Here is a 12759-nt window from a genome sequence, read left to right on the forward strand (position 1 = left end):
TTCATATTTGTGTACCACCTTTCTTCTAAAAATCAATCATCTTTGTAAACATAGCTTGGGACGCATTCCCTAAGCAATCTCTGAGGAAGATACTCACTATATGCCCATTTTACAGGTGGGGAAACCGAGGAATAGAAGTGAAGTGAGGTGGGCAAAGCCACACCCAGCTGGGTAGAACTAGTAGTAGAACCCCCAGAGTTGTGATTCCCAGTCTCTCACTAAGCCATGCTACCAAATCTACCCAGACCACTTATGTTGAGTGCCACATGTATAACACTCTCTACTCTGATCTGGTACAACCCCAGTTCAGTCTAAACATGGCCCCAACTGAGCTCCTTGTCTGTCTTGCTAAACTCTTTCAGCTTCTGCTAACACCCTCCTGCTCTGTGAGATATTTGAATATTTATTTCCCTGCCCTTATTTTCCTACTCACTTCTTTCCATCCTTTGTATTTTTAACAGCAACGGGCTTTTTTTTTTTTTGCTAGTTGACATGAAGGAAACAAACCCTTTATTTATTCAAAATGTACACTTCTTTCTGCTGCATAAGGAACACCTGAGGCTTTTTTAATAGGTACCTTTTATCTGCGTGTTTTTATATTAAATATTAAGGGCTTGTGTACATCTTATTCCTGGAAGACTGGAGACCCTAGCACAGTTATAACTTTGTAGATATCAAGACAGTGAAACCTGTTTAATTGAGGGGGGAAGTAGTTTTTAGTCAGATTGAAACATTTTTGTCTTTTTAATTAACCTTTATTAACTCAAACGTATAAAAAAAAATCTGTTCGATTCAACACTTGTGTGCATTCAGTTAGTGGATCGGAGAGCTCCCAGTCTGCATCCTCTAGCAACATCAGGAAATATCATACTTGAAATACATGAGATGTGGGGGTGGTTTGTTTTTCTAAACATTAGAAAACAGGAAGAAACCCTTTAACCCTCTGTCTCCCTCAACACATACATACCCCCGCACCACCACCAGAAGCAAAAAAAGGCACACCCATTTTTTTTCCCTAGGCCACCATTAAATACTTACTTTCTCTTTTATAGAGGCCGACTGAGAAGAGATTCCTACCCTAAAACATTAGCAAGTAACACAGTTACATAAGAACATATCTGGCTGAAAGATTTGACTAGCACATATTTTCTAAAAGAATGCATAGCAGATAAAGCTCCAACAAGTAATAATTTATTTTGCACGTCTGCGCTGCTGGAAGACCTGTGTATATTAGGGTGACCAGATGTCCCGATTTTATAGGGACCTGTCCCGATATTTGGGGCTTTTTCTTATATAGGCTCCTATTACCCCCCCCCCCCCCATCCACCCTCCCCCACACACACACCCGTCCTGATTTTTCACACTTGCTGTCTGGTCACCGTAATGTATATTTATCTAGGAATTTGGACTTCCATAGAGGCTATTTCTCTTCATAGTTCAACATACTGTATCTTTCACTGCAGGTTTGTTGGCTCGTTAGGCACCATCATTATAAAATGCAAAGATCTGCGGATTATTCAACTGGATATACCTGGAATGGAGGAGTGTTTGAACATCGCTAGCTCTATTGAGGTAAGAGCTTTCAATATTTACTCATAGTAATAAATGACACTTCCATAGCACTTATGTTTTCAAAGCACTGTTCAGATCTTAACTATGAACAGCTATTCAAAGTAATTGAAGAAGGGACTAGCAGAATGTAGGTTTATAGTAGGGTAAAAACTAAGCTTTAATTTTAAGTTACTGAGAAAGATCCTGATAGTCATGTTTGTCAGATGATTGAAGCAGCCCAGGGGAGGGAGTTCTTATTAGGGAACTTGTATGGCCCCCAAATCAATCACATAACTGAACCCAGTGGATGTTATAGTAATACAGTAAATTCTTATTGCCATTTAGAGTGCTTCAGACTGTTTTAGGAGGCGAACAAAGAGCGTAAAACCACTCATTTGGGTTGGAAGAGTAATGGATTATTGTATGAAGTATGTTTGGGTTTTTTCACACTACTAGCCAAAATATTGTTCCCCTTTTTAATTAAACCTCTGACCACAGTGTTTGGTTTTTCCCAAACATAACAGAACTGTGCTCGTACATGAAAATAAGAAAGTGAGGCTGACTATTCTAGTTTTATTTGGCTAAGCTAAGAGGCAAAGAATAAGTAGCATAACTAAATGCTTTTACTAACACAGGTGAATGTTATTTAAAATGAGTTCCCTTGACTGTGTTCCTGTTTAATGAGTCTCTTGTTTCCACACTTCTGTTGTACCGTTTTGCAAATGTAACCCTTAGGAGCAACATTGCATGGGAAATACCCACAGAAAGCAAGTAAGCATCACAAGCATTCTAGCTACATCTGTCTTGGAGTGCTTTTGTGTGTCCCACTAACTTTGTGTTAGGTAAATTGTATTGCAGTTAAATTACACTGTATCAGGGGGTAGCCGTGTTAGTCTGTATCTACAAAAACAACAAGGAGTCTGGTGGCACCTTGAAGACTAACAGATTGATTTGGGTATAAGCTTTCGTGAGTAAAAACCTCACTTCTTCGGATGCATAGAGTGAAAGTTACAGATGCAGGCATTATATACTGACACATGGAGAGCAGGGAGTTACTTCGCAAGTGGAGAACCAGTGTTGACAGGGCCAATTCAATCAGGGTGGATGTAGTCCACTCCCAATAATAGATGAGGAGGTGTCAATTCCAGGAGAGGAAAAGCTGCTTCTGTAATGAGCCAGCCACTCCCAGTCCCTATTCAAGCCCAGATTAATGGTGTTGAATTTGCAAATGAATTTTAGTTCTGCTGTTTCTCTTTGAAGTCTTTCTGAAGTTTTTTTGTTCAATGATAGTGACTTTTAAATCTGTAATAGAATGACCAGGGAGATTGAAGTGTTCACTTACTGGCTTATGTATGTTACCATTCCTGATGTCCGATTTGTGTCCATTTATTCTTTTGCGTAGAGACTGTCCAGTTTGGCCAATGTACATGGCAGAGGGGCATTGCTGGCACATGATGGCATATATAACATTAGTGGATGTGCAGGTGAATGAGCCCTTGATGGTGTGGCTGATGTGGTTGGGTCCTCTGATGCTGTTGCCAGAGTAGATATGGGGACAGAGTAGGCAACGAGGTTTGCTACAGGGATAGGTTCCTGGGTTGGTGTTTCTGTGGTGTGGTGTGTAGTTGCTGGTGAGTATTTGCTTCAGGTTGGGGGGTTGTCTGTAAGCGAGGACTGGCCTGCCTCCCAAGGCCTGTGAGAGTGAGGGATCATTTTCCAGGATAGGTTGTAGATTAAATTACACTGTGCTTAAATTATAGCAATTAACTTGACATACAGTATATTTTCAGGGCTAATTATATAAATTTAGTTTATATTCTCAAGCTGTGCCTTGTCTTCTAGTTCCAGTAACTGGCTCTGCAGGGCAGTATCAAATGAACCAGAGAATCATAAAAATGTAGGACTGGAAGGGACACCTGTAGGTCATCAATGTAGGTCCCCTGCATTGAGGGAAGACTAAGTATTATCTAGACCAGGGGTCGGCAATCTTTGGCACGTGGCCCATCGGGGTAATCCACTGGCGGGATGTGAGACATTTTATTTACTTTGACCGTCCGCAGGCACGGCCCCCTGCAGATCCCAGTGGCCACAGTTTGCCATTCCCGGCCGATGGGAGCTGTGGGAAGCGGTGGCTAGGACGTCCCTCTAACCTGTTTTTAAAAACATCCACTGATGGAGATTCCCCAACCTCCCTCGGTAATTTGTTTGCGTGCTTAACTACCCTTACAGTTAGACATTAGGAAAAACTTCCTAATCTAAATCTCCCTTGCTGCAATTGAAGCCCATTCCTTCTTATCCTGTCCTCAGTGGTTAAGGAGAACAGTTTATCACCCTGTTCTTTATAACATCCTTTTACTTATCTGAAGACTATGATGTCGTCCTCCTCAATCTTCTTTTCTCCAGACTAAACAAACCCAGTTCTTTAAATCTTTCCTCGTAAGATCGTGTTTTCTAGACCTTTAATCATTTGTGTTGCTCTTCTCTGGACTTTCTCCAGTTTGTCTACATCTTTCCCAGAGTGTGGTGCTCAGAACTGGACACAATACACCAGTTAAGGCCTGTCAATGCTGAGTAGATCAGTGACCAGATGTCCCGATTTTATAGGGACAGTCCCGATTTTTGTTTTTTTTCTTATATAGGCTCCTATTACCCCCCCACCCCCGTCCTGATTTTTCACACTTGCTGTCTGGTCACCCTATGAGTAGAGCAGAAGAATTACTACTTGTGACTTGCTTATAACGCTCATGCTAATACATCCCAGAATGATGTTTGCTTTTTTTGCAACGGTGTTACATTTTTGACTCATACTAGTTTGTGATCCACTATAACCCCCAGATCTTTTTCTGCTGTACTCCTTCCTACGCAATCATTACCCATTTTGTATTTGTGCAATTGATTATTCCTTCCTAAGTGTACTACTTGGCATTTATCCTTATTGAATTTCATCCTGTTTATTTCAGACTGTTTCTCCAGTTTGCCAATATCATTCTGAATTCTAATCCTATTCCCCAAAGCACTTGCAACCCCTCCAGCTTGGTATTGTCTTCAGACTATAAGTGTCCTCTCTGAGCCATTATCCAAATAATTTATGAACATGGTGAATAGAACTGGAACCAGGACGGGTCACCCTCCCCCGTGCGGGACCCCACTCGATATGCCCTTCCAGCTTAATTGTGAACCATTGATAACTACTCTCTGAATATACTTTTCCAACCAGTTGTGCACCCAGTTTATGGTTTGTCTAGGTTATATTTCTCTAGTTTGTTTCAGAGGGTCTTATGAGACTGTATCAGAAGCCTTATTAAAGTTGAGATATATCACATGTCCTGCTTTCCCCATCCACAAAGCTTATTACCCTGTCAAAGAAGGATATGAGGTTGCTTTGACATGATTTGTTCTTGACAACTACATGTTGACTCTTACTTATCACCTTATTTTCTTCTTGGTACTTACAAATTGCTTGTTTTTTCCATTATCTTTTGGAGTACTGAAGTTAAGCTGACTGGTCTGTAATTCCCTGCGTTGTCTTTATTCCCCTCTTTATAGATTGGTACAATATTTGCCCTTTTCCAGTCACCTGGCAACTCTGCAGTGACTAGTTCTCAAAGATAATCACTAATAGCTCAGAGATCTCTTCAGCCAGTTCATATGTTGTCAGGCCCTGCCAATTTCAAGACCTCTAACTTGTATAAGTAATTCTTAACTTGTTCGTTCCCTATTTTAGCCTCTGATCCTACCCCATTTACACAGATGTTTACTATGTTGTCCAATCACCGCTAATGTGTTTTTGGTGAGAACTGAAACAAAAAAGGCATTTAACACTTCGGCAATTGCTGCTTTTGTCTTTCCCTCTTCATTGAGTAATGGACCTACCCTATCTTTGGTCTTTGTCTTTCTTCTCATGTAATCGTAAAATGTTTTCTTGTTACTCATCATGTCCCTAGCTAGTTTAATCTTATTTTTTGCGTTGGCCTTTCTTATTTTGTCCCTACATTCTTGTGGTAGGTTTTTTTTTTTGTTCATCCATTGTAATTTGATCTAGTTTCCACTTTTTGTATGACCCTTTTTTTGAGGTTCAGGTCATTGAAGATCTCCTGGTTAAGCTAGGGTGGTCTGTATCATACTTCCTGTCATTCCTATGCATCGGGATAGATTTGTCTTGCACCCTTAATAGTGTCCCTTTAAAACACTGCCAACTCGCCTGAATTCTTTTTTCCCCTTAGACTTGCTGCTACCAATTCTGAGTTAGCTTGAAGTCCATTGTCTTTAGTGTGCGCTTTCCCTCCTACCATTCCTTATAATCGTGAATTCATTATTTTGTGATCACTTTCACCCAAGCTGCCATCTATCTTCAAATTCTCAACCCAGCTCTTCCCTTTTAGTCGGAATCAAATCTCGAATAGCCTCTCCCCTAATCACTTTCTCCACTTTCTGTAATAAAAAGCGGTCTCTAGAGCATTCCAAGAACTTGTTGGATAATCTGTGCCCTGCTGTATTCTATTCCCAACAGATGTCCAGGTAGTTGCCCACCAAGTCCTGTGCTTTGGATGATTTTGTTAGTTGCTTTAAAAAATCCTCATCAAAAGTTTTTGCACTTTTTGTGTTAAAAGCATAAAAGATCTCAGCAAACCCTACTTTATTTTTGCTCATTTTATTGTAAAATAAAGATGGGAACCATGGCAATTTAGTAGGTGGTTCCGAATTGGTAATAGGATATGGAACTTTTCACCACTAGGACACTAGTTAGTCCGGCCTGGTATTGGACAATTATTGTTACCATCTGGCTGTTTAGTGCCCTGTGAAATCAGCTGATGATCTCAGGCCATTCCATACAGAGGTCTATATCCATCCCACAATTTACTTCCTTGTCCATTCAATCTTTTGCTTCCCTGATAAGACAATTGTCGTCTTAGCCTCAGAAATAATATGCTATGATGAGGCTGGAGGTACATTGGTGGTGGCCCATGTTAGAGAAGCTTGCACTGCTATGCCTGTTCTGCAGAAACCCTTACCCAAAAAATACTACAATAATAGCTCCGAATGCTGCAGGATCAGTATTGGAAGTTGTAGAGTTTTGGACCAGCTACTGTAAAATGCCATGACCCTTGTGTAAGGGTAAATAAAAGGTGTGTGTCTAGATCCAGCTGTTCTGCACAAACTTTGCGTCAAATTGTATTGCCAAAACTAACAGACGGGAACATCGTACAGACATTTTTGCCATGAAAGGTCACCTGAGCGAACAAACTGATGCTTCATTTTTTTTCCACAGGCCTTGTCCACCCTGGATTCTGTCACTCTAATGTATCCCTTCTTTTACCGGCCCATGTTTGAAGTTGTCGAAGATGGCTGGCACTCCTTCCTGCCTGAGCGAGAGTTCGAACTTCTCAGTTCAGTAGTAAGTTGAATATCAGGAATTTTTGTAGCCATACAGAGAAGGTCAATCAATCGCTTGCGGCTTGATCCTGCCGAATGTATTTGTGCAGGTAGTCTGAGCTGTTTCATGCAACAATGTGGAGGACGGATCCCTTAGTGAAACTAGCTATACCCTGTGTGGGTGGAAAATGAAAACTGTTCATGGGCCAAAAATAACCTATGTGGTATTGGACTGGCTGTTCGGCCCCATTCTTTACCATGTGCAAGTGGGTTTTTAAGTATCTGCTTAAAGGTGACCTGCAAAATTACACGGGGAGTGGGAGGAGGTGTTTCCCTTTTTTCTTGTGTATATAAAGGAAGCCTGGATTACTTTTAAAAAATTGCTTGTTTGACCTTGGGAATAAATTGAATCAAGTTCTCCTGGGTTTGGAGAACTGAAATGTAGGCGTTTGTTCAGCCCTTAATTGAAGGGACTGGAATGTTAGTCTCTAAAGATCTTTCTTCTAGCCGCAGTTCAGGAATTTGAGTTAAATGGGTGGAAATAAATACAAAGTTCTAAACAAGGGGTGGCCAAGCTTACTGACCCTTTGAGTTGCATACGACAATCTTCAGAAGTTCAAGAGCCGGGGCACGCCTGCCGGGGCTCGGGGCTTCAGCCACACTCCTGCTGAAGCCCTGGCAAGCATGACCCGTGGGACTGAAGCCCCAAGATTTCCCTCCCCGCCCCCCAGCCCTGCTAGACAGAAGCCCCTAACCTACCACCCTGCTGCAAGGCAGAGGTCCCAAGCTCCCTCCCCTAAGTCTGGCAGTGGAGAATGCAGGGGGTGGGCTCCCCGAGCCGCACTTTAACTGTAAAAGAGCCGCATGTGCTCGCGAGCCACAGTTCGACCATCCCTGTTCTAAACAGTCTCAAGCCTTATTTGCAATGGGGAAATCTACCCCCCCCCCAAAAAAAAAATCCCACCAGTTCATTTGAGTTACTGCTAACATTGATGGCATCTGTAGTGTAGACAAGGCTCCCATGGATGGATCTATTTTTTCCATTGTGTCAATTAACGGACACAGGGGTTTTAAAAAAAGTCTGGCCAGAGGAGCCATGGGGTTCCCACCAGTGCCAATGCTAGGTCAGCTGAACCTCCACCAGGCCAGAATATCCCAGACTTTAAAGTTGCAGTAACCATGCACAGTCTCCACAGTGCTTCGTGTGCCATATACCACATCCATTAGTACATCGGAGCAAAAAAGCAAACATTGATTTTTTTATTTTTTTTTTTTTATTTTTATTTTAAGCTGCAGCCCAGTCTAATGTCTGTAACTCTTGCTGTTTCCTGTATATGGCTGATAATAGAGCGCATCGTTTTGTTTGCTGTGGTCGTTGGACAACTAAAGCAGTCCAGTGTCACCGTGGCAGGGAGAGGTTCTGGCAGTGGGGAGGCAGCAGGATGCTAGTATAGATGTGAGCGGCACAGCTTAGGCGTGTAGAGAGCTGCGTAGGGTATATCGCCTGGGAGTTCAGGCATGTAGGGCATCCTGCTCTACCCACCTAAACCATGCCTCACTGTCTACACTGCTGTTTTTACCCATGCTAGTTAGACATGCAGTGTCTGTTCTCTGCACGCTGCCGTTGGGTGTAGATAACTTCTCATTAGTGGCTCCCTTGGCTTTCTGTGCACTTTCCAATTTGCTGCTGTACGGTGCTAGGTTTCATTTAGAACCATTGATTACTGAATGAAAACATGAGCTCTGAACAAACAAAGATCAATTGACATCTCTTATTCCAAACCTTTACACTCAACTTGCTGTTGTAGAAGTGGTGGCATGATACTTGTTCCAAACAACCTAGATTTACTTATGGTGTCCCTAGCCTCTGTCTGTCAGAGGGTGGAGATGGATGGCAGGAGAGAGATCACTTGATCATTACCTGTTAGGTTCATTCCCTCTGGGGCACTTGGCATTGGTCACTGTCGGTAGACCAGATACTGGGCTAGATGGACCTTTGGTCTGACCCAGTATGGCCGTTCTTATGTTCTTCTGTACTTTTCAAGAACAGCAGTTGAAATGACTGTTGGCTAAATATTTCTTATTCATTCAACTTTTTCAGTTAGCAGGAGGGAGCAAGCTAATAGCTGCTTTAACGTTTTAGTCCCAGGGCTGAATGAGTTTCAGATCAAAGGAGGCATCTTCCTATTTCTAGTTACATTATCAAGCTAGAACTGTTCTGCCTTTATCCCTAGTTAAGTATTATAACTAGGGCCCTACAAAATTCTCGGCTGTAAAAAATGTGTCACGGACCGTGAAAACTAGTCTTAAGTGTACGTTTACCCTATACTATATAGATTTCATGGGGGACACCAGCGTTTCTCAAATTGGGGGTCCCAACCCAAAATGAGGATGCGGGGCAGGGTCACAAGCTTTTTTTTTTGGGGGGGGGTGGGGTGTCTCGGTATTGCCACCCTTACTTCTGTGCTTCCTTCAGGGCTGGGTGGCCGGAGAGCAGCAGCTGCTGGTCGAGGGCCCGGCTCTGAAGGCAGCAGTGCAGAAGTAAGGGTGGCAATACCATGACCCCTGTGCCCCCACCCTCCACAATAACCTAGTGACCTCCACACAGTCCTCTTTTGGGTCAGGACCCCTACAGTTACAACATCGTAACATTTCAGATTTAAATATCTGAAATCATGAAATTTACGATTTTTAAAATCCTAAAACCATGAAATTGACCAAAATGGACAGTGAATTTGGTAGGTCCCTAATTATCACTGTTCTTCAGGAACTCTCGAATTCAAACAGAGTATATCTCTGAGCATTGTACTAATTTTACATTTTACTCAATTGTGTATGAGAACCGTAGAGTTTTACAATACTGGGGTGAAACTAAACAAAAGTTGGTCTGCTTCAACTTTTTCAGTTGTCACATAGATTCTGTAGAGCCCCTGGAAGGTGTACCCCATGTGTAACTGTATTCATGTAAAACTGATTGACAGAATGTCATCCTGCATTTGTAATAAAATGTCACAGTACACTTCAAGTACAGCACTCCAGAAATGTAGCTTAAATGTTGCTTAGTCATGCTACATTGCAACATATTCTTGTTTTGAGTCCTCTTGGATGCTGTGGCAAGAACATTTAATGCAAATGTGCTTCAAAGAAGATGTAGCAATTCACAAGTTGCTGCATTTGCTAATACCATAGACCAGGGATCGGCAACCTTTGGCACGCGGCCTGTCAGGGAAATCCGCTGGCGGGCCGGGACAGTTTGTTTACCTGCAGCGACCGCAGGTTCGGCCGATCGCAGCTCCCACTGGCCGGGGTTTGCCGTTCCAGGCCAATGGGGGTTGCAGGAAGCAGTGGCCAGCACATCCCTCGGCCCACGCTGCTTCCCGCAGCCCCCATTAGCCGTCCCGGCCTGCCAGCGGATTTCTCTAACAGGCAACGTGCCAAAGGTTGCCGATCCCTGCCCTAGACTGTGTGTGCACTAAAGATCCTGTCTCGGGCGGGTGATGTACAGGGGAGCAGCATTCTTGTCAAGTGTCTGCCATGCATGACGGTTCTAATAAATCCATCACAACAGCAAATTCTACAGCTAAATTATGGAACTAAGGGTATGTCTTGCTACTGTGGCATAGCTACAGTGCTGCTACATCTACAGTGTAGATGCCTCCTGCATCGGCATAAGGGGTTTTTCCATCGTGTAGTTAATCCACCTGTTTGAGAGGTGGTAGCTAGGTCAATGGAAGAATTTTGTCCACAGGAAGGTTGGCGGTGGGGTTAGGGCAACCTAACTACGGTGCACAGGGAGTGATGTAGCTAGGTCGGTCTAATGTTTAGGTGTAAATGAGGTTTAAGTCAATGAAATATATAGCTGATGTCTTTGTGTGAACATGGGGAAACAAACAACACTTTCCACTGGCTGAAGACCCAAATATTTTGTATTGAGAAAAATTGAAACATGCAGAGACCAACATTTTTACAGAGAGAGGAACATGCAAACAATTTACTTAATTTATTGTAATGAGGTTATCTCATGTCTAGTTGGCAGTGGGTATCAAGCGGAGCACCTCAGGCGTCGCTCCTGGGGCCGGTTTTGTTCAACATCTTTATTAATGATCTGGATGATGGGATGGAATGCACCTTCAGCAAGTTCGCAGATGACACTAAGTTGGTGGGAGAGGTAGATAGGCTGGAAGGTAGGGGTAGGGTCCAGAGTGACCTAGACAAATTGGAGGATTGGGCCAAAAGAAATCTGATGAGGTTCAACAAGGACAAGTGCAGAGTCTGCACTTAGGACGGAAGAATCCCATGCACCGCTACAGGCTGGGGACTGACTGGCTAAGCGGCAGTTCTGCAGAAAAGGACCTGGGGATTATAGTGGATGAAAAGCTGGATACGAGTCAGCAGTGTGCCCTTGTTGCCAAGAAGGCTAATGGCATAATGGACTGCATTAGTAGGAGCATTGCCAGCAGATCAAGGGTAGTGATTATTTCCTTCTATTTAGCGCTGGTGAAGCCACATCTGGAGTACTGCTTCCAGTTTTGGGCTCCCCACTACAGAAAGGATGTGGACAAATTGGAGAGAGTCGAGCGGAGGGCAACGAAAATGATTAGGCTGGGGCTCGTGCCTTACGAGGAGATGCTGAGGGAACTGGGCTTGTTTAGTCTGCAGAAGAGAAGAGTGAGGAGGGATTTGATAGCAGCCTTCAACTACTTGAAAGGGGGGTTCCAAAGAGGATGGAGCTCAGCTGTTCTCAGTGGCGGCAGATGACAGAACAAGGAGCAATGGTCTCAAGTTGCAGTGGGGGAGGTCTAGGTTGTATATTAGGAAACACTATAGTTCACTAGGAGGGTGGTGAAGCACTGGAATGGGTTACTAGGGAGGTGGTGGAATCTCCATCCTTAGAGGTTTTTAAGGCAGGAGACACCTCTTCTTGTCAGGATCCTTCCACAGGCATATCTGGGGAGGGAGGGGGGAATTGTCTCCTGGTTTTGGGTGAAGCACAGGTGACAAACCAAAAATCTAAGTGACATTATGTGTAGATTTTCAGATGGTATCTTATAACTTTTTTTTGTTTGGTAGTTTTAACTTTTAACTTAGAATGTCTTGGCTTTCCCACGTTTCCTTCTAACATTGCAGCGTTCATTTGCTAGTACAACAAAACGTTCTCTTGTATCTTTTCCAGACGAATGAATGGCGGCTGAGCTATGTCAATAAGGAGTTCTCCGTCTGCCCCTCCTACCCACCAGCTGTCACTGTCCCAAAATCAATTGATGATGAGGCCCTTCGGAGAGTTGCAACCTTTCGCCATGGTGGCCGCTTCCCCGTTCTAAGCTATTACCATAAGAAGAATGGGATGGTAAGTCTTGTTTGAGTGCTTTAGGCACTTAAGAGGAGTGGGTTTTCTTGGGTTGGACAAAAATATTAAGGTCTCTTTTGCCCTGTTTATTGAAAAATAACATCTCCTGAAGGCTTTCAATGCAGCTCATAAGATGTCAACTCACAATCATTACCCAGCTTATTCTGAGACTGTCTTTTCATAGCCATTTATATTTAAACCAGGGAGCCTGGGCAACTCTAGGTGTAGGAATATAGGACAACCTTTCAGTCACTACCAGTCTAGACTGGTAATCTAACATCTGTTCAGTAGTGGCTAGGAAATGAGTCATCTCTCAGCAGAGAGAGGTCCACCTCCTACTCGCAACCTCCACAACTGGCACTTCTTGGGCTGCCTGTGCTAACTGGCTGTGGACTGAACGATCCACAGAGACTGCATGATCCTTTCACCCTGAGATGTGGTCCATCTGAGTCATGATTGAGGCACAGCGTGAGTGAAGCTCGCACTGC

General features: G+C 43.4%; 1 protein-coding gene across 1 annotated transcript in view; it reads left to right on the plus strand.

Moving 5' to 3' along the window:
• MTMR9 (myotubularin related protein 9) overlaps positions 1 to 12759 on the plus strand; it is a 33433-nt gene that overhangs the window by 2513 nt on the left and 18161 nt on the right. The window contains exons 2-4 of the mRNA XM_005290662.4: positions 1464 to 1572; positions 6821 to 6946; positions 12098 to 12271. Of these exons, the coding sequence (XP_005290719.1) occupies positions 1464 to 1572; positions 6821 to 6946; positions 12098 to 12271 (409 nt within the window). The remainder of the gene's footprint in view (positions 1 to 1463; positions 1573 to 6820; positions 6947 to 12097; positions 12272 to 12759) is intronic.

Source organism: Chrysemys picta, chromosome 3 (assembly GCF_011386835.1).
Source record: "Chrysemys picta bellii isolate R12L10 chromosome 3, ASM1138683v2, whole genome shotgun sequence".
Taxonomy (NCBI): Eukaryota; Metazoa; Chordata; order Testudines; family Emydidae; genus Chrysemys; species Chrysemys picta.